General features: G+C 36.3%; 1 protein-coding gene across 1 annotated transcript in view; it reads right to left on the bottom strand.

The window, feature by feature from the left end:
• ODAD2 (outer dynein arm docking complex subunit 2) overlaps nucleotides 1–25,930 on the bottom strand; it is a 66,553-nt gene that overhangs the window by 19,538 nt on the left and 21,085 nt on the right. The window contains exons 10-13 of the mRNA XM_058816008.1: nucleotides 22,050–22,292; nucleotides 14,457–14,571; nucleotides 3,494–3,682; nucleotides 2,686–2,907 (exon numbers count right to left, since the gene is read on the bottom strand). Coding sequence (XP_058671991.1) covers nucleotides 2,686–2,907; nucleotides 3,494–3,682; nucleotides 14,457–14,571; nucleotides 22,050–22,292 — 769 coding nt within the window. The remainder of the gene's footprint in view (nucleotides 1–2,685; nucleotides 2,908–3,493; nucleotides 3,683–14,456; nucleotides 14,572–22,049; nucleotides 22,293–25,930) is intronic.

Below are 25,930 nucleotides of genomic sequence, written 5' to 3'. Positions count from 1 at the left end.
GTCTAATGCTTTGAGAAAGTCTCTGACCAACTGTTACAGCACTCAGCAACTGTGTCATTCACACAGGCTAAATGTTTCCCTGAAGCATCACACATTCTTTGTATGTGAACACAGCACATGAACATGTGCTGAAGAACACCTGGAATTAGGCAATCCAGTCACAACTACAGAGGCTGAGACATTAATCCAACTGTGCATGATCACTGAAACACCAGATATCTGGTAAAAGATGAAAAAAAATCAAATCCAAATAAGTTTCCTAGAAAAAATATGATTGGTCCTGGAATAACCCGTACATAACAACCTGTATATAAATACAAAGTATGCTTTCAGTCAACTACTCACTGGAGAGGCTAGAAGAATGGAAACACCCAGGCATTCTGTCATTACTGTGAAGCACTGAGCAAAGATATCCAAGGGCACAGACAGAGTGCTGTGGGTTCTCTGCTTGTTTTTTCTGCCTCTGTTGGGGTCAGGAGGGAAGGCACTCCAGATGATAGTCCATGTTCAGACTTAGGTGTTTATTGTTTCTTATCAATGCTACAGCCTCATAGCCATGAGTTCTGCAGTCTTTCATTAGCAAGGCACAAAATGGCTATCTCTTGTTACAAGGTCTTTTAAGGCTAAACTATCCAACTTTGAAATGACATCTAGATTATTTTCCATTTTAACCCAATAACTGATCGCTCGAAGCCTGCAATGTAGACTTTTCTGCCCAATTACAAAATACCACCCAAACCCATGAAGAAGGAAGAAGAAAGTAAAGAAGAAGATCCCGTCTCCACCTCCATCTTGCTTCATATTTATTACTATATTCTAAAGCCCCAAACTCTAAGTTTTCCACCCTGTGATATTACACACTTCTAACCAACTACACGCCCGTAATCCCAGTGCTGTCAATCAAATTTGGAAGCCTTCTCCACAGCCTCAGGTCAAATGCAGTGCTCTGTAGTGAGTCTGCACCTTTCAGCACAGAAAGTTTAAAATTCTCAGCATCCAGGGTTCCAACAGAGTGCTGCAACTACTGTCTTGCCCATGTTGTGCAGACCAACTGAGCAGGCCAGGAAAGACTCAGCCCTCTGACTTGTGCATTTCTGCAATTAAATCTCTACCCACTCTCCCTGCCACCTGGGAATGCCTATCCAGCCTTTCTGAAACTCCAGTTATTGGTTCTTGATGGCAATTCCAATAGTGCCTGCAAGGGAGTCAAGCTCTTAAGTGCTGGTGGATTGGTCATCTGTGCCCTGAGCTGCCATGGTGCATGTGTTGATTTGCTCCATGATCTGCTCAGCTCTGGCAACACAGAACAAAAGCACTTTGGCGAGCACATCTGGAAAATCCAGAATATTGTGAATAATAAAAAACATTAAAAATTTGTTATATTTTTCTGTACATCCCTATTTATCTGGAAGTACAAATTAATGCTTTTTATTTAAAGTGTTTATTAACACTTTAACTAGGACTGAAAAACAAAGTGAACCTAGAGTGAGGTGGAATTACTCTAAAAGTGCATTATCAGAATCAGTGTGCTGCAACTTATGAAACCTGAAATCTCCATAATAAATTGAAAGAAAACAGATGACAGGAGCACAGAAAATGGATTGTGCCAGTTAAACAGAGAGAGAAGCAAGATTTAAAACCAACAAATGCTAATGCTGTAGTACAGCATATATTCCTCTGTGCTGTATAGCCAATATATGTGACTGTGATAGCAAGGTGTTACTCTCCAGTGCTGAAAGGGTAGCTTAGATTTGAGTAAGTTCAAGTATTGGACCTTAAACTGAATATTTAAGTATTTTTGACCAGTGGATCCTTTAAGGCCAACAGTGCACAGATAAACACATGATAATTCAGCACCATTAACTGTGCCAGAACTGAAACTGCTCACAATGAAGTACATGATCATAAATGCAGGCATAAATCAACATTAATAATAACACTACATTGTAAGTCAACTCTTACTGCAAATACATTTACCTGAACATCAAGTAAAATGAAAGGTCTGCATACAGTGAATCTTTCAGGGAATTTATGAAAATTGAGAACTCATAATGTCTCCACCTCTAAAGCCATAATCCCCATCTCTCCTCTGCCAAAGGAGTAACTCCTCTGACTTCAACTAGTGAGACAAAACTTTGCTAAAAAAATCTTTTTGAAAGAAAATTTTGTTCTAAGATCTTTGCAGAATGTGATTATGCTTAAGTCCTAAAATAATAATTTTATAAGTAAATTCAGAATTCACCAAAACAGCTCCAGGTAAACTAAGCCTTTGTATTATGGTATCTTAATTTGCCCCTAAATCCAGTTACACTCAATGTCTAAGTGTCATGCTGCCATGCTAGGCAACCATCCACTGAGATAACTCAACTTCTTTAGCAAATGTCACTTGAGAAAGACAAAATGCAGATGTCATGCCACCACCAGCCTAGGTCAGAGCTGAGTACTCTAAAGGTAAATGTCCACATCATACTTCCATTCTCAAAACCCACCTAGCTGTAGTATTTTTGACACTAAAATCCTGCTTCCTAATTCACTAATTAGCCAAACATTTCTAGGAAAAAGTTTAGAAAATTTGAGGTACACAGCAGTATTCAAGAATTATTTCAAATTAAAGATATCGTTTTTTCACCATGCCAAACCTCCTCAATAGTTTGAGCCCCAAATAAGAAAAAGCTTCCACCTCACCTTCACCACTCCATTTTCATGCATGGTGACACAGTTGTTGGGATCCTCTGAAAGCTGATATAAAGCTTGAGCTGTAGCTCTATGAACTAATGGATCCTTTGACTTCAAGTAACGTGCTAAAGGAGCCACAGCCTTGGCCTCTCCAAAGGCAACTCTGTTGCTGCCCCACATGCAACAGTGGGCAATGGCCTCTGCTAAGTGACGTCTTAACTTGTTATTGTTCTGAAGAAGGTAAAAACATAATGAATTAAAGTCAACACACAACAAAAAATTCATTGGAAAGCAAAATTGTATTCCCACACATCTTTAAGGCATCCCAATTTAATTGCAGTACAATTAAAACTGGAGAGAGCTGTAAGGCATAGAGCTGTTAAAGTCCCTTAATATTCTTTTTATAGCAAGTGCTATGAATTTTTATATTATTTCAAATGTACTTTTAGACTGACTAGAAATTAGATAAGATAGCAATAAAATGTAAAATATAACCTCATCAGTGAGATTTTTCTGCATGTTCGCATTAATTGTTTTCTCAACCCTTTGTGCTGTTCTCATATAGCAGCTGCACCATTTAAAAGCAATATTCTGCCACAGTAACTATTAAAATGAAGCTCATCTTCAAAACCAATTTTAGTAGCAGACACAGACTCTTTTGATGTCCAATATATGTCCCACAGAGGAATGATGCTACAGCTCTTCCTTGTAACTGCTGCAAAATCTACTGCTCTTGTCATAACCCTTCAGTTGGGCACAATGCAGTCTGAAGTAAGAAATTCCAACACTTTTGATGATATCTTTAAATGTTACTTACTGTGTTTGCTAGCTTGGACAACAGAGGGACAACTCCATGATCTGTCATAACAGCTAAGTTTTCTTCATCTTTAGCTATATTTGCAATGGCTGCACATATACTTGTTAAAACTTCTTTATCCTTTGATTTTAGCAAATTGACTAGCAGTTCCAAGCCGGCAACAAATGATCGAACCATCTCCCCAGAATTCTAAATGTGAATCAAAAGAAACACAGTTTTAAAATATTCAATCACTATTTGTATGCAAATGTTTAAAAAAGAGATTAGCATGACATATTTATTCAAAACTGCAGCTATTGCTGCGTTGCCTTCACCAAGAAATATGGCTATTTGGAACTTGGAGCTCTTTTGATTGACATATGAGAGTTAGACTATTTTATATGCCACCATACAGGCAGAAATTCAACGCCTAAATAAAGGTATTTATCATTTTTCATACCTCAGGGTATAAAAATCTCCAGCTGTCACTTTAGAAGGGTGCAAGTCTCACTTATCAGTAGTATCAAAGTGGCCAGATGGGTGCCTTGCACACCTCAGGGCATCTAACACAGCAACAGACACTTTAGGCTCTCAAAGTGTCTCCTGTTTCCTACATTTAATCTGACAGCTAAGACAAAGGAATGACAATATTATTTTCTTGTATCAATGCCAATAGTATTCAGGAATATTTAAGAGGGAAAGTTACACAAGTCATGACAGCAACTGTGGGAAAACCATGGTGTACCTCAGAGTACAAAAAATCAATGTAAAATGTGAATAAAGGACACAAAAACTACCCCGGAAAAATGTCTATGCTTACCCATAAAAATGAAATAGAAACAGTGTGCCTGGACCTTGAATACAGTGGGCAGATCTCATCCATTTTTCAAAAAGTTATCATAACGTTAAAAAAGGTTTAGAGAAAGACAACAAGAATAATCACTGGTAGGGACCTGTTCTGCAGAAGGAATGACTAACCAATCAGAACATTCAAGGTAAGAAAAGCAAAAGAAGGAGCAGTGTGATATAGATATACAGAACCTTGAGTAGAGTGGAAAGAGCACACCAGGATCTCTCTTCTAGAAGAACTGGAATCATCAGACAAAATCAGTACGTGGCATGTTCAGAATCAAAGTTGCTTTTAAACAATGTACAGTTGAGAAGCTGTAAGTCCTTGAAACAGGATTGCAGTGGCTCTCAAAAAATTTACATGTTAGGCAAATTCAAAGAAATAAAGAAAATCCATTAAGGGTTATTCAGTATGAAAGTATTCTCTCTGATTTAGAAATTTCCTGAGCACAGACTTCTTGAAGTGATGTTATGGCGGCACATCTGCAGGTGGCATTGCACAGTCTGGTGTCAAACTGTTACTACATTGGAACAAGAGACAAGTGGTCAAATGGCTGGCAGTAACTTCATAGGATAAATTTCAGCTTGTGCTCCTCCGTGGTGATAAATGTGCAGGGATAGAAAGAAAAGTCTGTAAGTGGAATTGCTTTGATTTGCTTCTTTCAACAGGCCACTAGGAGAATTTTGAATAAAAACTACTAGACACTCTCCTGGAAGCCTCTGGACTTCATGTAAGTGCAAACATGGATTATTTGAACTTTCCTAGGGCTAGGGAGTGACCCTGAAGACCAAGCATGGTTTTGATTATATTTATTTCTTTTGGGGGGCTGATTTATGAACAGAGTAGGGTCCAACTGTAGGGTCCAACAATACAAGCTGTATTGTGTCAGCTTTGGTGAGCAAATCCATCAAATCATGGACTTGGTAAATGAAAATTTCATAAGATACTGCAGTTTCATCTTTTTTTAGTTCTGGGACTAAATGTCAAACAGAACTCTTAGCTGTGATGTTTCCTTCTCACAGAAAGCAAAAGCAGTGGGCAGGCCCATTGGGAACGAAACATTTTTTGCCAGAGGCAGAACAAATCTTGAAACTGGAAGGGAGAGCTTAAAGCCAAACTGTGTAAGGGTAGAAAACAGACACCACAGCAAGTGGAAAAAGGGCAGCATCCAAAAGTACACTTCATGCAAAAGTCCTAAAAACCCCCAAAACAAACACATAGCAGAGGTCCTTACAGAATTTAAAATAGAATGTAAATTCAGAAGAAGGACAATATAGGTTTGTGGCGCAGAACAGCGGCTGAGAAAGAGAAGGAGGGGCAATGCTCTGCCATTTTATTACCATGTGAGCCGCATGTAGAGGCAGGTGGGCGTACAGAGGGTTTCCCATGGATACACCAGCATCGATGTTCCTCTATAATTGCTAGTGTATGCATATCACAATGTAATGCATCTACAGACAATCACCTGAATTAAAACAGTTTGTCCATATCAGTTTTCATGTTTGTGATGAAATTTTAAAATCCAATCCAAGGCGATATGTAATGGGTTACTGAGAAAGCTTTCTACACACAAATTTCTTACCTACATGTATTCAAGGGCTAGAAGTTCAATTACCAGACATGGGAGGAGAAAAGGAAATGAAAGATTTAATATTTACTTCCAAACTTTGAAGGTCACTACAGCATTACCTTGTGTATAAATATTGCCTCAACAAATGAGAAAGGCTTCTGTTCAACAGGTAAGTGCTACAGTACAAGGTCTAAGATTTGAAAGGGCCCTGAACACAATTGTGTTTTTCTGCATGGTTCAGATACCACCATATTCCTGCTGTTGAAAGATATTGCATGAGGAGATAAATAGTCTTTATCTCATCTTAATGAATCAATACCAACATTTTATATTTTTCTACCTGTACATATTTTATTTCCAGGTGATTATAGCCCTATTTGTCGAATTTCTCCTCTGACAAGCTTATACTTTCCACATTTTGTACTGGAGCACATCCCACTAAAGTCATGGAATAACATATAAAAAATTCAGCAGTAAGAAAAAGAAAAGAGTTTCAATAATCATCTGTGAAACCAAGTAAACACAAGGACAGAGCTTTCTACCAGTGATGAAAAGCAGAGGGAAACTGCAGAAACCACATGTCAGGGAAGTTTCCCAAATGTGATTGTGGGTGTAGTCTGGTGGTCTGTGCAAGACAAAGAGAAAAGCAAAACAGCAAGAAATTTGAAGAACAATGAACGGAAAGAAGGACCAAAATTAGAGCTTTAAAATCCATTATGTTATGTACAAGATTTCTCTTTTTTGGAGAAACTTAAACAACAAAGACAATGTTTTTTGCATTGTTTAAGCAAAACCACACACTTGCTTTGTACAAAATATTTCTAAACTGAAATATGTGTATTTATTTTATTCAATTGCCATACCTCAAAATTTCAAAAAGAATTTATATGAAGTTGTGCCTGTAATTGCAGAGGCTACAACTGAATTCTTCTGAATCTATGTTCTTTGTATTAATGATCAGATATTGCTTATAGTGTAAAGTAACTTCTGTGATTTTAGTTTTCAAATGCTCTCAGGCATTTTCATCTACACTGCTTTTATTAATGTAAGAGAAAAAAGAATATATAAGAGAAAAAAGAATATGTCTTTGGAAATACTTCTTTACTTTCTGTTTTAATTGCAAAAAATTGCAATCTTTAAATTTCACCTTCTAAATTAATTAACAAACAACTTACTTTGTTCAACAACCCAAAGCGTTTGTAATTTCCAGCTATAGGTATGTGTTTAGCTTTCATGTTTATCTGTACTATGCTTTATCCATGTGTCCCGCTTCCTTACCAATCGTAACAAAATCTTATTTATTGGTTGTCCTAACAAGGCTATTCAGGTAGAATTAAGTGGGAAAAAAATGTTAAGAATAAAGCCTAAGAAGCTGTCTTCATAGACAAAAACATTGATAAAATCACTGACAATCAATAAACCAGATAATTTTATTGCATATATCTGCCTGCACATGGTAACGATAAGCTGAATGTATCTGTTTTAACAATATTTCCTGAGTTGACCAAAGTAAGAGGTCAAACACAAAGACATCTAAAGAAGTCATAAAAATGTTAAAAAGAAAATGAAAGGGGGAAGAAGGTGTTATATTAACCGGAGATATCTTCATTTTATATCTTCATCATTAATATACTTTTTAATGCAACATTTAACCTGAGGTGACACATGAAAAAACATGGATTGTTAAATTATGTTTCAGGTGGCTAAAGAAGAAAGGAAGAGATAACAGAATCTTTCATGACTTCATGTGACCACATCTTCTAAGTAGTGGAGAGCGAAGTTTTTATCCTCAGAAAGTATGAGAAATATTATTTTAAAATTGGATTCAAGGGGAGGGATTTGCAATCTCAAGCAGTAAAAACACACCTATCTGGCATAGATGCTGAGGCAAGAAAAGTTACCTGCTGTGTTACTAAAAGCCTCATCCCCCTACTCTTACTACATACTTGTACCTTGCTGGCCAGCGTGACTATTAACAAGATTCAGTTAACTTTCCCTTTTCACTTACTTCTGTACTGGCTTCAGCCAAGAGCAAAAATACTGTGACACAGATCACAGTATTTTGCAGGTTTTCTAATCAAGAGCAGAAACTATTATGGTATTTGCAGGACTTGATTTTTGTGGTACTTATACAAAGAGAACATTTGGGATTTTTGCATTTTCTCATTGTCATATTCTATGTTTTTTGTATTTATTTTCAGTGAGTGAATGAAGTTCATCAGCCTTAAGTTGAGACATACAGGAATTGTAAAAGAACTACAGGCCTCTTTCATAACATAATTCCCTTCTTATTTCTTCCAAAGTGAAAACTGTTTTCTCTATTTGAAATATTTAAAGCTAAACACGTTATTACAAAAATACATTGTGTTTATCTTTAAAATATATTACACCTGAAATACAAAATTTCTCTGCTAAAGATATTTCACTCTCAGGACACTTTGAAAAGTTTAAGGAGTCAAAGCTAATTGGACAAATTGAATCACTTTTACCCAAATAAGTAAAGGTATGGCTGGGCAAACAAACTTTAGTTATCAAGAGTCACCTTTAAACTACATTTTCGTTTATGAAGGAAGCTTTTCCTTTCCTTTTGCTATTCCCAACTGAATAGCTTCTCATTCTAGTGCACAAACCAATTTAAAGGTTAAAATAAAGAAATGGAAAGAAGTTTCTATATTACAGCTGCTTAGTGAAAAAGGAAAACAAAATTTATACAAGGAAGTTTCTATTCATTGTTCTTATTAAATAACTCAATGGTAATATTGATCAAATTACTTTATATTTTAAGGCTAATTTTATTTCTGTCTATACAGTTACGGAGGCTTCCACAGTTGCAGAACAGATGAAGAAGACGAAACTACTTCCCTACATCTCAACTTTTTTTCTGTGAGAAAATGCAATGTGTTGGGAAAACAACACCAGAGCGGCTTTGACATGGTTCCAATGCTACTCTATAGGCTGTAATAGTAGAATTCCTCTTCAGAATTTCTTCTCTCTCTTCAGGGATTTGATCATCGCACACTTGGGCAACTGTATTGCTCTTGACACTTTCAAGAACCAAAGTGAAGTCAATTATCCAAGCATAGAGCCCAAGAAGGCATGCAATAAAGAGTCTCTAAAAATGTCAGGGGGAAAATGTCTACCTAGTCACTAATACAACTCTAGTAGTCCTGTATGTTGTTTTTCTTACTTTTCAGTCTGGCAGATTATACCTGAAGTTCAGTACTGGGTAATTGCCAAAATCCTTTTTTTTGGCAATTACCCACATAAGCAGTGAAACAATGAATATCAAAGTCCTTTGATGCCACAGTTGTCTCAATTATGTTAGATTATTTTGAGGAGCATTTAAGAAATGGATGTATGAGAAACAAATAACACTGAATAACTGCAAAAAAAACCCATTATGTCAATTGGTTTTGGATAATCATTAATATATTTATGAGATAGTCATCACTGATATGTAATTTCATATCGTAGAAGTGTAGACAGCAATATTACAATGTTTTGAGGATGGTGTAGTTAAACTATCAAGTCAGTGACAACACAAACAAAGAAGTTGCTAAAACACTTATTGTTTGCTTTTGCATGTCTGGCATGGTTCCAGAAATAGAGTGGGATATAAGAAGGCAATCATATCATGTTGTTCCACTCATCATTACAGACCACTGAGAATCTGAACAAACAGCATGAAGTATAAAATATGTTTTAGTTCAGTCAAAAGTTTCATCACTTGGCAGAATGATTGCTTGAAATCTTCTGGTATATATTATGCAGCAAATGAAACAATGATCTCCATGCTCTTTTCTTGCTTTAAGACCTACAGAGCTCCCAGTGGCAAGTGAGAGCATAAAGACAGGAAAAGAGTGACATGAACAAAAAGGAAAAACAAAGAAGGGAGGAAAAAAAATTAGAGGAGGATGGGGTTTAAATATTTTCTAGATTTTCAAAATCCAATTAGTGAATCAGATTTAAAAGTAAAGAAGCCACACAACAAGTTGTTGACTAGCATGTGTAGCTGTTAATAAACCAGGCTACAAGAAAAGCTGGTCAAATATTTTCCAGTGGAACAGTATTCCATCAAAAAATACTAATGGAATGGAATCAAAACCTTCCATAAGAACACAATGACTTCTTGAAAAGTTTTGACAGAAACCAGGCAGAAAGGCAGGCTAAATAACCAACATGTCTCTTCATCTTTTCTCTTGTCAGCCAGATGGCTGATGAGTAGCCTGCCAGGCTCCTTGGCTTCCAGTTTTCATAGAATCCTTGACTTCTTGCCTGATGGGCTGCCAAACAGCTGGAAATCCAGGTCTCCAGGAGCTCCTAAGCTTTTTGGCTTCTTGTGGTCTCCAAGCTCTCAGGCAGCTGCTTTGCATGGAACTTAGGGCCCAAGTCTCCTGTGTGAGGGAGATAGAGGCTGCACCCTTTGCTTCCCAGCTTCCACGTTGTGTGTTTTACAGAAACTGGACTCCTAGATAGACATTGAAGACCTCAGGGCAATTTATGACAGTCCATTTAGGATCTCCAAAACGTCTGTAGGAGGCCCAAATAACTCCTGAGAGTCAGTTCACTAAACAAGGCAGCCAGTTCCTGGGCTTTCTAAATCTCTGAGGACCCAGGTTCTCTGAAAGGCTTCAGAGGCAAGCAAAAAATTCCTTTTTGTTTTTCTAATGGTATGCATTTGATGCTTGGTTAATAAAAAATGCTTAAAAATTTGGAAGATCTAAATCCAGATATTAGGGAGTAAAAACTGCATAAAATGAGAGCAAATACAGAGAAGCAGGTATGATAGACGTAAAAAATTCTAATGGCTAGAGAAAACAAATAGAAAAATGGAAAGAGAGCAGTCAGAGCACTAAATTTGAACCAAAGTTTCTGTGTAAAATTGCAAGAAGCACAGCAAGGCAAACAAAGAAAGTGGAAAACACTGTGCATATACAAGCAGGGAATTTTGACATTTAAGGCTTAACCCAAGAATGGTACAAAAACAAAAATGCATTGGTAGTATTTAACTGAAATATTTAAAATGTAAAACAAAGGAACAACAGTGTGCAGTATGGAGCACAGTTATCTTTATACACTATAGTTTTAAATTATTAAAATGTGCAATCAAAGCATCTTAATGTATTTAAAACAGCAAATGGTTTTACTATTTTTTAAATATTAGAAGAATTTCCAACTTCAACTACATTTCTTTGTTATTCTTAGAAAAGAAATGCTCTCTGTGGTTTTATACATATGGTTATGTTAAACTTTCCATAACAAGGAAAATCTATGTAAGAATAGGTCATCAGCAGCATATTTTCTACACATGGGGTAACTCTAGGCTGGTTGGCTGCAAAATTCACTTCCTCATTATATAACACTGCTGCAGGACTGAACACTAATCAATTTTTACACATACCCATTTCGTGACCCTTCCCTCTTAAACCTGGTTTTGTTTTGGGGTTTTTTGGTGTCAGCATGATCATTCTCTTTCCCCTTATGAAATAAACACACAGACAACTTTAGATGTCTCATCTTTCATGATACCCAAGATAGTCTCCTATAGAACTGAAACCACAGTATATCAGAAAAAGATGAGATGTCATTCCACAGGTAAATTTTAAGAAAACAGAGCAATTTTCTCTCTCTTGTCTTTCAAACCCCCAGTCTCTGACTCTTTACTTAAATTGGCAGACAAAACACAGCACTGTAACAGCTACTGAGAAAAAATCAACTCTACCCTAGTTGAAACCACAACTCTATACATGGCTTAATGAAGCTCTTTGAGAAAGCCTCACAGTTGTAGCTATAGCAAGGCTAAAATTGCAAGTTGAAAGTTTATATGCAGGCACATGGGACAGAAAAACACAATGTCTGATATTGCCATTTGCATTTTAATGTTTGCACCCAAAACTCTACTAAATATGAGGACAGAAAATAAGCACTAGAACTTTTTTCCCTTTTCTTTTAATTTATTTAAAGATTTTAGTAGAAAGTTCCTCTGTGAGGAAATAGGAATTTTCATACAGTCTCAAGCTGGCAGTGTTCCTTTTATTGGATCAATGCATTTGGGTGATTTTTATAATAGCCCAAATTACATCTTTGTAGAATTTCTCCAAATGTTTATGTTTGGGCTGATGTATGTTGGGTGAACATTACAAGTACTGTTTTTCAAAGAAGCATCATAACCAAATATTGCTGTTCCAACATCAACAGAGTTGAGTAGACTTCTCTTACTTATTTTTCATAATCATTTGTATTTCTTGGACACTGCACTTACACTTTGCTACTAGGAATGTGCCTGCAGTAGTAACTTTTCCTTTAGGAAGTAAAGAATTCATTAATAAGAATCTGCTTCTATTAAGATAATTCCTTTAATTCCTTTGTAACAAACAATATCGCTTAGCTACACCATACTGATAAAATTCTATTCTATGGGAAATACTCCTAAACAGATTATGGTGAGAGTAAGCATGAAAAAGAAACATGTAATCACATACTACAAAAGAACTGCCCTATCAGAACGTTTGATTAGCTTCTAAGATTTTTAAAATACACAAAATAACCTTTAAGTTGGTAGTAAAATGAAAATATCTGCACAGAAAAATGGATTCTGCATTAACTTGTTATAAAAATTTGTTTATGATACTACTAACAAATTCAATTTCATCTGTGAACCTCCATAACAGAGAAGAGAACCATTACATCTTCCACAAAAGAACACAAAAAGAAAACAGACTGCATTCTCACAGCTATTTGAAACACAGTCTGCAGTCCCAAGTACAGGCTTAGAAAGGCCAGAACACACATTACCCTTTAAAGTTGTGTACTCATTACTGCTTTTGAATCAAGCACTGCATAAACCAAACTGCTCCGTGGAAGATCGTGTAAATTGTTGAATAATATTAACTTTGAACAAAAAAATCCCAAATTCTCTTTAGATAGAAATAGTTGCTGCACTTCCTCAGTGTGGCTGCAGTTGCTGCTTTATACATATTTCTTTCTATTCAGCGTCAGCGGAAAGGGTATTATTGTAGGTTTGTTTCAGGGAGCCACTTGGCCTCAGTGTCACACAAAGAACTCTTTGTGGGATCACAGATTAGCATTAGGGCAGGCAGCCAAGAGAGATGAAAGGAGAATAGCTACACTAAGGGTGTACATAGCTTGCACTCATCAAACACCCCAGGGAAAAAAATGAAGAAAAAATCCATGTAATGCATAATTTTAGTAGCTGTCCTCTATTCCCTTAGTTTCTGTAAAAGTGCTTTTAGTGGAAGTTCTACCAATGTGCAGTTCTACTCTGGCACATCAAGTTGCAGAGTCTTACACATAGGAAGAATTACTGAGATCAAGTAGTATTTTAACATTCAGTTATAGCAATATTGTTCAAGAGAGAGGCAGTTGTGTTCGTATCTTTACAGAGGAGAGATGTTTACACTGCACCATCAGGCACCAAAAAACTTTACTGCACTAGAGTGCACATTTAGAAAAAAAAAGGTGAAAAGATAATGAAGAATAACCAGCATGTGTGAAAAATGACAAGCAAGCTGCCATTGTAGAAATCAGTGGGAAGAAATAAAAAATGCTTAAGTTATAAAAAACAACACAAATTTTTCTCACTATAAATCCATATATCTCTATATCTATATATCTGTATCATTGAATCATCTACATAAATTAATAGCAGCCACACAGTGCTCAATCCCAAACAGGAAACTGCCTGCAAAGGATGCCACAGATTTCTTGCACTTTGAAGGAATTACTATTCTTTACATAGTCAGGATCTCCAATCCTGTGTAGAAGGATATATATTTTTCATAAAGTAGAGAAAAGATGCAAATGTTGCATTAAATATGGAGCTAAATCAGAAATGGAAGCTAGTACAGTACAAGGATTAAGCTATAAAGTTAGTACTCTAGGAAACTTCTAATGGGAAAGAAAACCTTACCCATTTATTTTATCATATGTCAGTGCTAAGAATTCAGAGAGATGACTTGCAGTTTATCCTCACTATTTTATCTCTATTTGGAAACTGACATGAAGTAAATGAATAGCTCAGTCTTCTGTACATAACTGACCTGCACAACCACCACTATTCACAACTGGCACTTTTTGTTGGCAGTCTGAGCAGAAAACCTGAAGATTACATTGGCACCGAGTCTAAAATGTGCTCTAAAACCAAATTATGGTCTCTTGAGAACACAGCTGAAGTAGACCACAGTGGAGAACAACTAGAACTACCCATGCTATTCATAGCCTGGGAGTAGAAGCTTTCTGTTTTCAGCATTGTCAGATTTTCATCAGGCTTTATTGCGAAGAGTAAGCTTAGGTACTGATAAGTTACTAAAATGTATCTGTCAATACAGAAAACACTGTAAAGGCAAAACAGATTATATAATGGGTGCTAAATGGAGGACCCATTATATATATTGAAAGTAAATACACATGTTTTTTAAGCAGTTAACAGAATAAAATAAAGAGAGTGTAAGTAGCAAACAGCAAAGCATTGCTGGAAATTATTAAAATATAAAAATTATATGAGTATAAATATAAAAAACCTGTTACTTTAAATACTTTCTTACCTGAGCATTTTCAACACAAGGACAAAGAGCCCAAGCTGCACTAGCTTGAACTTCTGGGTTAGGATTTTTCAACAATGACCATAGCAAGCGGACTCCATCTAGACTGTCAATTATCCTATTGCAGAAACAGACCAAAAAAGGGAACATTAATTATGGAGTATACAATGTTGAATCTCAAATTATATCAGTTTTTTTGGAACACTGCTCTAAGAAACACTGGCATCATTCTGACATACTGTTTTGCTTTATGCAAATGCTTGTGTTTTATTGTCAGCTAATCACTATCAACATATTCAACAAACAGTGCCCACTATAACAGATGGGTGCCAATAACTGATGTAAAGACAGAATGTTTTCTAACTAATCCCATTAATGTTGTTTATTTTTTTCCAGCACTGTCATTCAGAGTACTTATAGAAGATAAAGCAAGCTACATTATAACCAGGACTCATAAATGTGAAAACAAGCATGTGACTTTTTAATGATCTACATGCAAAGTGAAATCTGAGTTTGAGCATACTGGCTTCTTTCATATAGTAACAAATACTTTCCAAAACAAATATTTATGGCCAAAACGATGTACTTAACTTTTTATTCAGTCTATGCTTAATGTATTTACCTTGCTCTATGACATATTTTTTAAAATTATGTTTCTAATCAAGCATTAGAAATTAAAATGGTCACACTACAGAGCATCCTTTGTTGGGCATGAATAACGTGTAACTTGTTTCCCATATGTTCCTTCCTAACAAGACCAACACTGAGCACTATGTTATAACTATTTAAACATACTATAATCAAAGTATCTTCATGACTAACTGAGAAATGAATCAACATGAAAATCATCTCTACAGTATCTGGATTATGATTATGTATCGATCGGGCTTGGAGATCATAACCTCACATTAGGTTCCAATGAATACCCTAAATGGAAAGGAAGGTCAGACAAAACTTCCTGGCCTTTACCAACATGCCTTTTTTCAAAAAAATTGTGTTAAGCTCAAAGCAGATGAGCTGAAGAGAAGTAAGCACACCTCAAAAGTAAAAAATTCCATTGCATATAATGTGTTTCTAGCTTTAATTGTAAATGCAAGAGAATTCAAAACACATTTTTAAGAGAGCTTAGAAAACAGCAGGTAAAACATCTTATTTGTGTTCACTATATATGCTTTGCCAGGAAATTTTAAAAGTAGCGATAAAATTAACTTTGTGTGTAATTCCATCATCATTTGAAGCAGAAAAAATAAATAAGGACATGAAGTCTGTCTAAAATAAGCAAGGACTATTCATAAGATTTTTATGCAAACTGTTTAAACAACTATGTTTTTCAAAATAAGACTTTTTGAACAAAGCTATGGTTAAGCTAAAATACCCTAAGTTTTTAAAGATCTGCCAGTTTCAGTATAGCTTATTTTACTCACTCAGCTCCAAATCAATTGCGAGAAAATCATCAAAGAACAAATTCAGAAGTCTTAACACAACAAAATAAAACAATAGGAGCGTAAACTACTCAATTACACATATATATTGACATAGTAATGATAAGTAAAAGCTTCAAACAAAGTTTTAAGTCCCTCCAAACCCCAAACACTTTCAAGCAATTTTAACATTACTCTTCTGTGATTTCAGGATTTTTCTTCCTGTATTGGAATTAATTAAAAAGAACCCATGAATCTTTCCTCTAGTCAAGCAGAGTACTGATCATTCACCAACATGAGGTACTTCCTCCCAAGAGGGCCTAAATATAAATGACCCAGCTCCAACAAGTATATAAAAATCAAAAGATAGGAGCCAAACACTCAGCTCAGATTTTCCCACCACACTTAAAAAACAACCCCTAGACCTGATTTATCTTTCTATTTCCTTTAAAGCTTCCTTTTCAATTGGAAGTTTACTTTCATTTTCTTTTCAGCTTTCTGGTCTTCAGTATTTCAAGGTAAACTAGGGTCCCTCTATCACTAATTTGCTGAAGAAGGGTTTTGCCTTCTGCTTAAAGGCTGGAAAGACCAGCTGTCTTAGATCAATAGAACGCAGCTCAGACTATGTGAAAGTATAGTTCTCTGACCACTCAACATGCATAAAATTAAACCAGGAAACAGTAGAAACAAAACAATAAACCTCCAAATCACATTGTTCATCACTGATTACTTGCAGTTACAGTAGATTAACACAAATAAAAATACCTCTACATACAGGAATAATGCTCTTAAATTCTCACTCTGGAAGAATTGTAATTGTGTAATCACCATGCAAGAACAAACCTTATTTTCATTTTTCTGAGAACATATATTTCCCAGTCTAGAAAGCAGTGCTAAAAAGTTCAATTTTTTAATCTTCCTTTGGTTTCACTACACAATCCAGCAGATGAAGAAAATGGGTGCTGAATGAGTGCATTTGCCTTTATGGCAAAGGGAACACTAAAATAAATGGTCCTGAAAAATGTTTCCTCTATAAAAGTACTTAGACATTAACTTCCTTCCTATGTAAAAACTCCTATTTGAAGCTGACAAAAAATACACATTCAGTTTTCTTTACAAAAATAGAGGAAAATAGACCTGTAATCTTGAAAATTCTACCTTTGATGGCATAATGCTAAACAACATTATGATTTGCTTTTTTATATAGTTTTTGTATCCAATTTTCTTCCCACAATGTATTATAATATTATTAGCAGGATGAAGTAATAAAGCTTCTTACCACAATAAATACAAGCAAATGTAACATAAAAATTACTTTGGTTGGCATTCAATTCTGTATTCATCCATAGTTAGCACATTATTCACTCTGTGGCTTCAGTCACTTAAGTAATTTATATTATTATAATTTGTTGATACTCTGTTGATAAAATTAACCTAGACTAAAATTTGGAGTAAGCAACCACTCAAGGGACTGTTAAAAGACAGGTTTTTAAATAAAAATGCAAAACATTTTATTTGAAAGCTGAATGGAATCTCATAAAAGCTGCAATAATACAGTATTTAGTTGATATAAAAGTCTTAATAGTTAATACTTTAATATTCAAATGCTTTATGGAATAGTTGATCTGCTTTTGTATGCATGCATGTGTGTGTAATGTATTTAATGTACAGAACACTATTAATAGTCAAAATCCTAACAGGCATGAAACTCACTCACAGTAGAAATACAAACTTTATTATAAGCCACTTGGTCCTTCACTGTAAATACATAACAACACAAAATATGTGGAGTTCAAAAGCAAGAGCCCAGGTTCTGAACTGTTGTGCCTCTATTCCTCAGCATACCAAGGCATCTCACAATAGAACTGGGCCACCTCCTCTAAATCAAAGCTCTCTGTCACAGACTGATCTTGTTTGATCACTGATATAATTTAGAATAGATATAATTCCGAATTTTTATTTATAATAAAGTGATTATATAATATAGTAATTATAATGATATAATTTAGAATATTATTTTGCTCCTCAAAATGACCAAAAGAAATTGCAACGGCAATTAGAACTGGCTGAAGAGGCACTCTTGTCATGTGCTCCTGGGTTGGCCAGACACGATCAGAGCAGAGGTGAAGGGATATTTTCAGCTGGCATCATCACTCCTACCAAAAGGCAGCTGCAAGGTGTAGGATCAAAACATCTTCCTGCTTCCAACACAGAATATATGTATGGTGTACATAGAATAGGTCTTATGGGCAAATAACTATATTGCAATTAAACCCATTCAGAGATGACTGCAATTTTTAGGCTACAGTGAATTAGTATTTGCTATTTGACCAGTGCAGATTGGTCAACTTAAGATAATTTTTTAAAATTACTTTTGTTCTGTGTTCACAGGCAATGAAGACTTTTCACATTATTTAAGAATCTCATTATCATGACATCATTGAACATTATGAGCAAGATGGGGCTTGCAATTCTAGAAATTTACTTTGCTTTTTAAAATATATCTGAAAACTGTTAATCTGAAATAATACCTCTTTTTCAAGTTAAAACTTAATATTGAACATTTCCAGTAGAAATATCAACATGAATTGCTTAAACACACATATGTACACACAGCCTAGACATCTGTTTGTCATATCTATCATCTTTCACTGCTAAAATGTTACTTACCAGAACTTTGAGATCTTCAGTTTAATTGCCTGCCAATTTAGACCACAAATACAAATGTAAATAAACAAAGTTATACTGACTCTTTATTGTGCTCACTAGTAAGATTACAGGGTTTTACTCTGTCAGAATGTAATCTCATCTTTTTTGAGACCACAATTCAGCATTTTTCTTTAAACTTTCACTAGTTGCTGCTGACTGCTTTGATAAATAGTATTATATACCAATGACTCAAACTCCATCTGCTTGGCTAAAATAATCCTCAGTCTTGAATGCCAGCAATGCAGTCTATGGATTTTCAAATGGAAAGGGTAAATGAAAAGCTAGCGTCAGTTAAAGAATAAGCACTAGTCCTTTGTTTATAAAGAAAGTTACAAAAAACAACTTACAAAAAGTTCCTAAAAAAGATAAATATACATTAAAAAATAAACAGCAACATCTCTGTCAGTGTTGGTACAGCAGACCAAGTATGGAGAACAGCTTCATGCTGTCTATACTAGCGTAAGGAAGTCCAGTCACATAATTATGTTGGTTTTTTTTAGATAAGCCAACGCACTTTTGGCTGTGAGAGAAGCTGGCTGGTGTTTTTTTATTTTAAATAGCTCAATAGAGTCAGCAAAAATCACGTAATTCCTTCACGCAATTCCTTCCCCTGAAGTAGAGGATTGGTGCAGAAATAATAATGTACCTTCCATTCAGTAGTTGTAAGAGACACAGTGTTAACTAGGAAACATGACAGAAATAAAATATTTAAAAGACATATAGATGTACATTCACATATGCCTATCTATCACCTATGCACTCTCTATCAGTGCAAGTTTCTTCCACAGAACATAAGAGCACAGTATTTCCCTCAGAATTTAACTGCACTGCTTCATAGAATACTCTCAGCTTTTTCTAGTCCATAATGATGCTTTATTTCTTATATTAATCACAACCTCTTCCTTATATATCTGAATCATTTACAGAAATTATGTGAGCTCCACTCTTGGTCTGTATGGTCTTCACATACCTACTGCGGCAAGGATAAGCACATTCAAAGTAGAAGACTGCTAAACTGAATATTTAGTCTCTAAGCCACACTTTGTCAAACACACTTGCAGCTAATGAAATGTAAGAATATATCTGAAAATTCTCAATTCTTAGGAAAGCTTAAATTTTACTACATATGAAAGGCAATGATAGAAGAATCCAGGAAAATCATCATAATTTTAAAAGTTTCTATGCTGCCAAACTAAAAAAAGTTACACTGCAAAGACAGCCTGTCTGTACCACAGACGTGCCAGCCAAATTTGGTAGGAAAAAGACCACAGAGAACTGATTACCTAGAATCTGTCAAACCATTCTGAGAAATGATTATAAGAAATGTAACAAGGATCCAGCTGTATGAATCTGAAAGAGCATGAACACCTAAGCATCAACCTGCTGCAATAGAAAGGTCTCATCACATGTATGTATGTGCAGGCTGACAGTGGCTTTCCTTGGCTTCTTTCTAGAAGGTAATCTTGGTACACTTCCACACCCTTGTTAAGATGTGTCTTTTTGATAAAGAACATCAGAAAATATTTACATAAAGAGACTGACTTCCACAGTGGTTTCTAACAAGGCTATTTATTGTTTTAGGCCCCAATTTTGTAAACAGAAAAGAGTCATACTACAGACTCTGGGGGTGTGTATATTTCATGTCTTTGGTGACTTGTTCTTCCCCAAAAGGACAGCACTTTGGATAAGGAGACACAATTTCAGCTTCTGCTGTACTGAGCTGAGAGGAGGAGAAGGGAGAGGAATGGACATAATTTTTTTCTTTTTCTTGGTTTTTTTTGAGAGAGAGGCAGGGGTCAGTGGTGGGAGGGGAGGTTGCTTTTAAGTGCCCTGTGAGAGGCAGAGCACTCAATCAAGGAAATACTTTAGACATATTAGCAGTTACACTGTTGTCAATGTTTTAACTAAGCATTATTTTTTAAAATTTCGCTGAATTTATTCACACTTGGATGAATCATGCTTTGGTAAAAATATAGCAGCAGTATCTCTTCTAGTACTACAAGCATAGCTGGCACAATACATCAGGTACATGGCACAGTCATGCTAATAAACTTTGTGTAACTTCTTTTGTAGTACCAAAAAGTATAGTCACACTTATTTAAGATCTTGCTTACTTGCTAATGTTTTGAAATACTTTTAGAAACACTTCTAAAGTTGAGAACTTCAACAGAGAATGTTTTATATGAACGAAATTCAGTATTTGATTCCTTTGTTCACTCTTTACAAACTCTATAATATAAATTTTGTCCCAAACCTCTACTTTCTCCTTCTCAAAGACAAGACAGACTCTGTTCTACCACAATTTTCAGCAGCAACTTGCATTTTTTTATGCTTATACTGAACACATTCCAGTATGAAGCTGCCCATAGTGGATACAACAAGTGACAGTTCTGAGTACTGGAGTATGTCTGAGGTTTTATAAATATCAGTTCATGTTTATTGGCATTTAAGTTTCTCAGTATTTGCAATGCTAATTCTCTTAGGTTAATATATTATGCTAAAGGCTGGTTTTTAGTGAGAAATGTCATTGAAATAATTTCATTTATTTATACTTTTATGCTACATGGCTAACTGCTCATACAACCCATGTTTATGGTTGTGTACCATCCAGTCTTTTGCCACTGGGTGACAGCCAAAGCATGAAAACAAAAGCCTTATTCAGGAAAAGAATTCCCTGCACTGCTATATGAATATCAAGTGAATTATGCAAATCAGAACAGGAGGAGCTTAATAAAACTCTCTTTCTGACCTCCTTTATGTATAAGGAGGAAAATATGCTGAGAATCTTGAGGTAAATATCCTTGCAAGAGAACAGTAAGTACAGCAAATGCTGACCTCAACATTTAACTGAAACACCTCATCATAAAACTCAACAATCTTCGTAATTTGTACAAATTGACATCACAAAATCAAAGGCTGTCTTTTTCTTTGATTTTACAAAGGAATAAGAGGGGAGAGAAGGGTTTAAAACTGTTTGAGTTCACAAAAGGAATTACGGGGAGGGACAAAAGATATATACAATACAAGCAATACTCTACTACAAAAAAATGTAGCTTATTATCATGACAGTAAATGTGTACATTTCCTTTTAGAATAACTTTCTCTAATTTAGGATATTTTTAATAACTTAAGAACAGAAGTAAAAAGAGAGTGTAAAACATGGACCTATCATGCAGCACTTTAAAATGGTGCTTTGAAACTTTGAATTTCAACTTACACAGAAATCAATTTACTAAAGGTTTATTTGATTTTTCTCAAAATGCAAAATCTTTACATTCTATATATTTCCTTAATATTTTTTTTTATCTACAGCAAACTTACACTAAGATTAGTAACTAACCCACACAATTCTGTAAAAAGCAAGAAGCAAAAAATGCTTTAAATCGGATTAGAATTGACTATATTTGCACCAGAATAACTGAGCTGTTTTTCAATATTTAAAATGCTGTGAATATTAATAACTTACGTCATATTTTCAGGATCCATGGCACAACCTCCCACTGCTTTGTTGACATTCACAAGCAGGGCTGGATTAGTTGAAGTCAGTAACGTCACCATAGGTGCAATTCCACCCAATCTGCGGATGGTGCCTCGATTTTCTTCCTCTTGGCAACATTCTGCCAGTGCTCCAATGACATTTATAAGGACCTCCTCAGGCTGATCAGTCAGCAATGTTACCAAAGTTTCTACGGTTTTATATTCCTGAAATCTAAAAGACAGCAATAAATCCAAAGTTGGTATTTTTAGTATGTTACCAATATAAGCTTAATTTTATAATTAAAGTATAATTATAATTGAAGTACAAGTTTTAATTTCTGTATGTAAATCACCTTGCTGAGGAAATCCCAATACAGATAAATGATTCCATACAATTATTCGAAATGTGACATACAGCCTAATGTCTTACTCTAACTTTCTAACTACATTTCTACAATTTAATTGTCTAAGAACTTCTTGAGTAGTTTGAGTGTTTTTTTTTTAATTGACATGTAGATGCAACACCTACAAACAGCTGAAAACAAACCAGAAGACTGGCAATTAATGTGCCATCCTTACTTCCAGCACTTTTTCCTGCTGTGTTAACAATAGCTAGAGTAGTACCAGACCCTCCTTCACTTCTCTGAACCAAAGGATGGCCCTTACTTTTCACTAAATATGAGCCTTTAGAGCTTACCCTGAGCAGTTCTATATTCAGCTCAGGCCTAATACACTGCATTTTCCTGATGTCAGAACCACAGTTCTAGTACATTTCCACAGCACAATGTTAGATTCTAACTTGTAATTAAGAAATAAATCAACAGAAATTTGACTTGACTCTTCTATTAATACTTTCCCCATTCTTCACAGAACTTTTGATACTGAGAATCAAAAATATGGTTTTTGAAATCTTGATGGTCCTATCCTACAAAGACGTGTGCTAAACCTAAGAAGTTAATCTTTCGGAATAGGATTTTTTCCTCAGTGCTTGAATAATTTTCAAGGGTTTGGGTTTTTGTTTCTTTTTTTGTTTAAAACTTAGGGGATTCTTAACACTTAACAAATACTGCATCTTCTTTTTATACATCTTCTGATATACCCTGACAGTTCTATGGGGTATGTCAAGCTAGATCTAACCTGTATATAATCTAATTATCAGAGAAAATGTCTCTGAGAGTACTGAGTTCTCATTTGTGCTTTTCTCCCAGCCCCTAGCTTCTGGGAATGTCTGCTTGAGCTACAAAAACTATTTTCCGGGAACCAGTTGCTCATGTGGCTTTTCTTTTTATAAAAAAAATATTAGTATTTCTGATATTTTTAGGGCAGAACTAGATGTTTCAATAAAAATTAATCTTTCCAAGATGGGTTATCAGCATAATAATTAAAGTAACTGAGAAATGAGAAACTTTTGTTTTTCATCATCCAAAACTTTGCTTAAAGATAAATTTTCTACTCCTTGTTCGCTGTAATTTGGAAGTATCCCTACTTTTTTCTTCCCAAGAGTAAACATCAACAGCATGAAAAAAAAAAGAGCATTAAAGTAAGCAAATAATTTGAAAAAACAACAAAACAAAACTGATTATTGCTGGCTTTTCAACTTCTTCACAGATGGGATGCTGTGAGCTGGCTGTGCAGCGGGCAGGCTGCTTTCAGGCATTGCTGCTGGCTCGGGCCATCTTGTGTCCAGGAGCAGAACGGCCGCTCCCACGCCAGCTGCGCCCGGAGGTGCACAGGGACAGGCACAGGGACAGGGACAGGCAGGCACAGGGTCAGGCACAGTAACAGACAGGCACAGGCACAGGGACAGGGACAGGCACAGGCACAGGGACAGGCACAGGGACAGGCACAGGCAGGCACAGGGACAGGCACAGTAACAGACAGGCACAGGCACAGGGACAGGCACAGGCACAGGCACAGGGACAGGCACAGGGACAGGCACAGGCAGGCACAGGGACAGGCACAGTAACAGACAGGCACAGGCACAGGGACAGGGACAGGCACAGGCAGACACAGACACAGGCACAGGGACAGGCACAGTCACAGACAGGCACAGGCACAGGGACAGGCACAGTCACAGGGACAGGCACAGGCACCTGCCCCGGCTCACAGCTGAGTCAGCACAACCTCTCAGCAGCGACCTCCAGGTAGAGGAAATACTCTGGAGCAATTCAGAGATAATTAAGTGCCCCTGCAGGAGCCAGCAGAGTTTGCTAGTTCTAGCTTCATGCCAGACTCAGGCTCATCCGTCCAGATCTACTTAGGTGTTTTCACACTATCCTCACTCCCTTTTCTTTAGTGGCCTCCCATCTTGAGTTTGGACAGGGTTTACTGCTTCAGACTCAGCACTACACAACACGTGAATTCAGCTGGAGCTGCGCCGGGCTAGTAACCTTTGCGAGCATCAAGCACTTGCCAAAGATATGTGAGTAGCCCAACAAAAATCTGTTTGCAGTTGGACAGAATTATTGGCTACAGCTATACTAATAAATAAAACAGGCTAGGGCTCGTTCTCTAGCCCTGAGGACAAGAAGCACAACATAGCATCCATATGGCTAAAATCTCTTATCCTCACAATGCAGGGTGGCCTCACCCATGCTGCCTAATGGGAACAACCTGTTGCCTGCACTGCTCCCAAGGAGTGTCTGGGCATTGTCTGGGAGAGCATTTGCTGGCACACTGTGTAAGGGCTTGTGCTGGCAGTTAAACAGTATGGATAATCCTAACACAGAGCCTGAAAACTGAAAGATTTGGCCCTGTTTAGTTTACTAGTACAGAGAGAGCCATTCAGTCTGTCTCATCACTGATTGATCCAAAATCAGGATACCTCTGCACAAACCCAAAGTCCACAGAAAAGAAGGATACATCCATATGAAAAGTTAGGTTACTGTGCAATTAAGAATGCAAAAAAGCAGTAGGTCAGCAGTAGAGGAAATAAAGACCATAGATCTGTATACCAACAGTTAGGGAATTCATTTAGGACAGTAAAAAGCCAGAATGTAAAACCTGGAAATCTTCCTAATTTTTACCCAGTCTTGGTCTATCATTATGTGCTTATCCAGCAAGGTACACTAAATTAGGGCAGCAGGAAGATGTATAATACTAATTTATAATACACCTTTTAATCTTTCTACATGCTCTACATACAGAACAGCATAATTTCAGCAGGAAACTGAGCACAGATGTAGTGGAGCCAGTTTCCTTTTTCTAGGTAAGGTGCATGAATTTGTTATATTAATTTCAGATGAGCGGGTAAAGTGTTCTTGATCATTAAGCTGCTCCATGGAAGGTAGAGAGTGACAACTTCTACTGTCACAGTCTCAAATAATTACTCAGAACCCTGGCACTGAGAGTTTGCTGGCACGCACAGCAGAACTCTCATCAGTTAATTCCACTCATTTAGAAGCTGGGTCTCCAGACTAAGCCACTTTTCTGAGCCCCTTCTGTAGCCAAGAAGAGAGGTACCTAGGCTAGTTATCCTAGACTCCAGTATATTTCTAATATGTATTAGATGTCTACCCTACAATGAGCAAATTTGCTCTCTGTCTCTCTTGATGTAAAACATTAAAGTGTACTAAGTACTCTCTCTACCATGCAGCAGTGATTCTGGCTTCTAAAGTACAGACAGGAGGGGGGATATCCGATATGGCCACGTGTCAAATGTGACCTCCTGACTCAGAGTCCTGTAGATTAACTAGAGGCACCACTTGCCTCCATTGACTGTTAAGATTCTAGTAACTTAACACTGTCTCTACTCTACCCTGATGAGGTCAGGTGGCATTTTTTAAGTACTACAAAACCTAAGGTGAAAGCCCAGCTGATTATAAAGACTGATTTTGAAGAATTATGACAAAACAGTTTTGAAAACAATAG

This window comes from Ammospiza caudacuta, chromosome 1 (assembly GCF_027887145.1).
Source record: "Ammospiza caudacuta isolate bAmmCau1 chromosome 1, bAmmCau1.pri, whole genome shotgun sequence".
Lineage (NCBI taxonomy): Eukaryota > Metazoa > Chordata > Aves > Passeriformes > Passerellidae > Ammospiza > Ammospiza caudacuta.
This window is presented reverse-complemented; position numbering and strand designations above follow the sequence as displayed.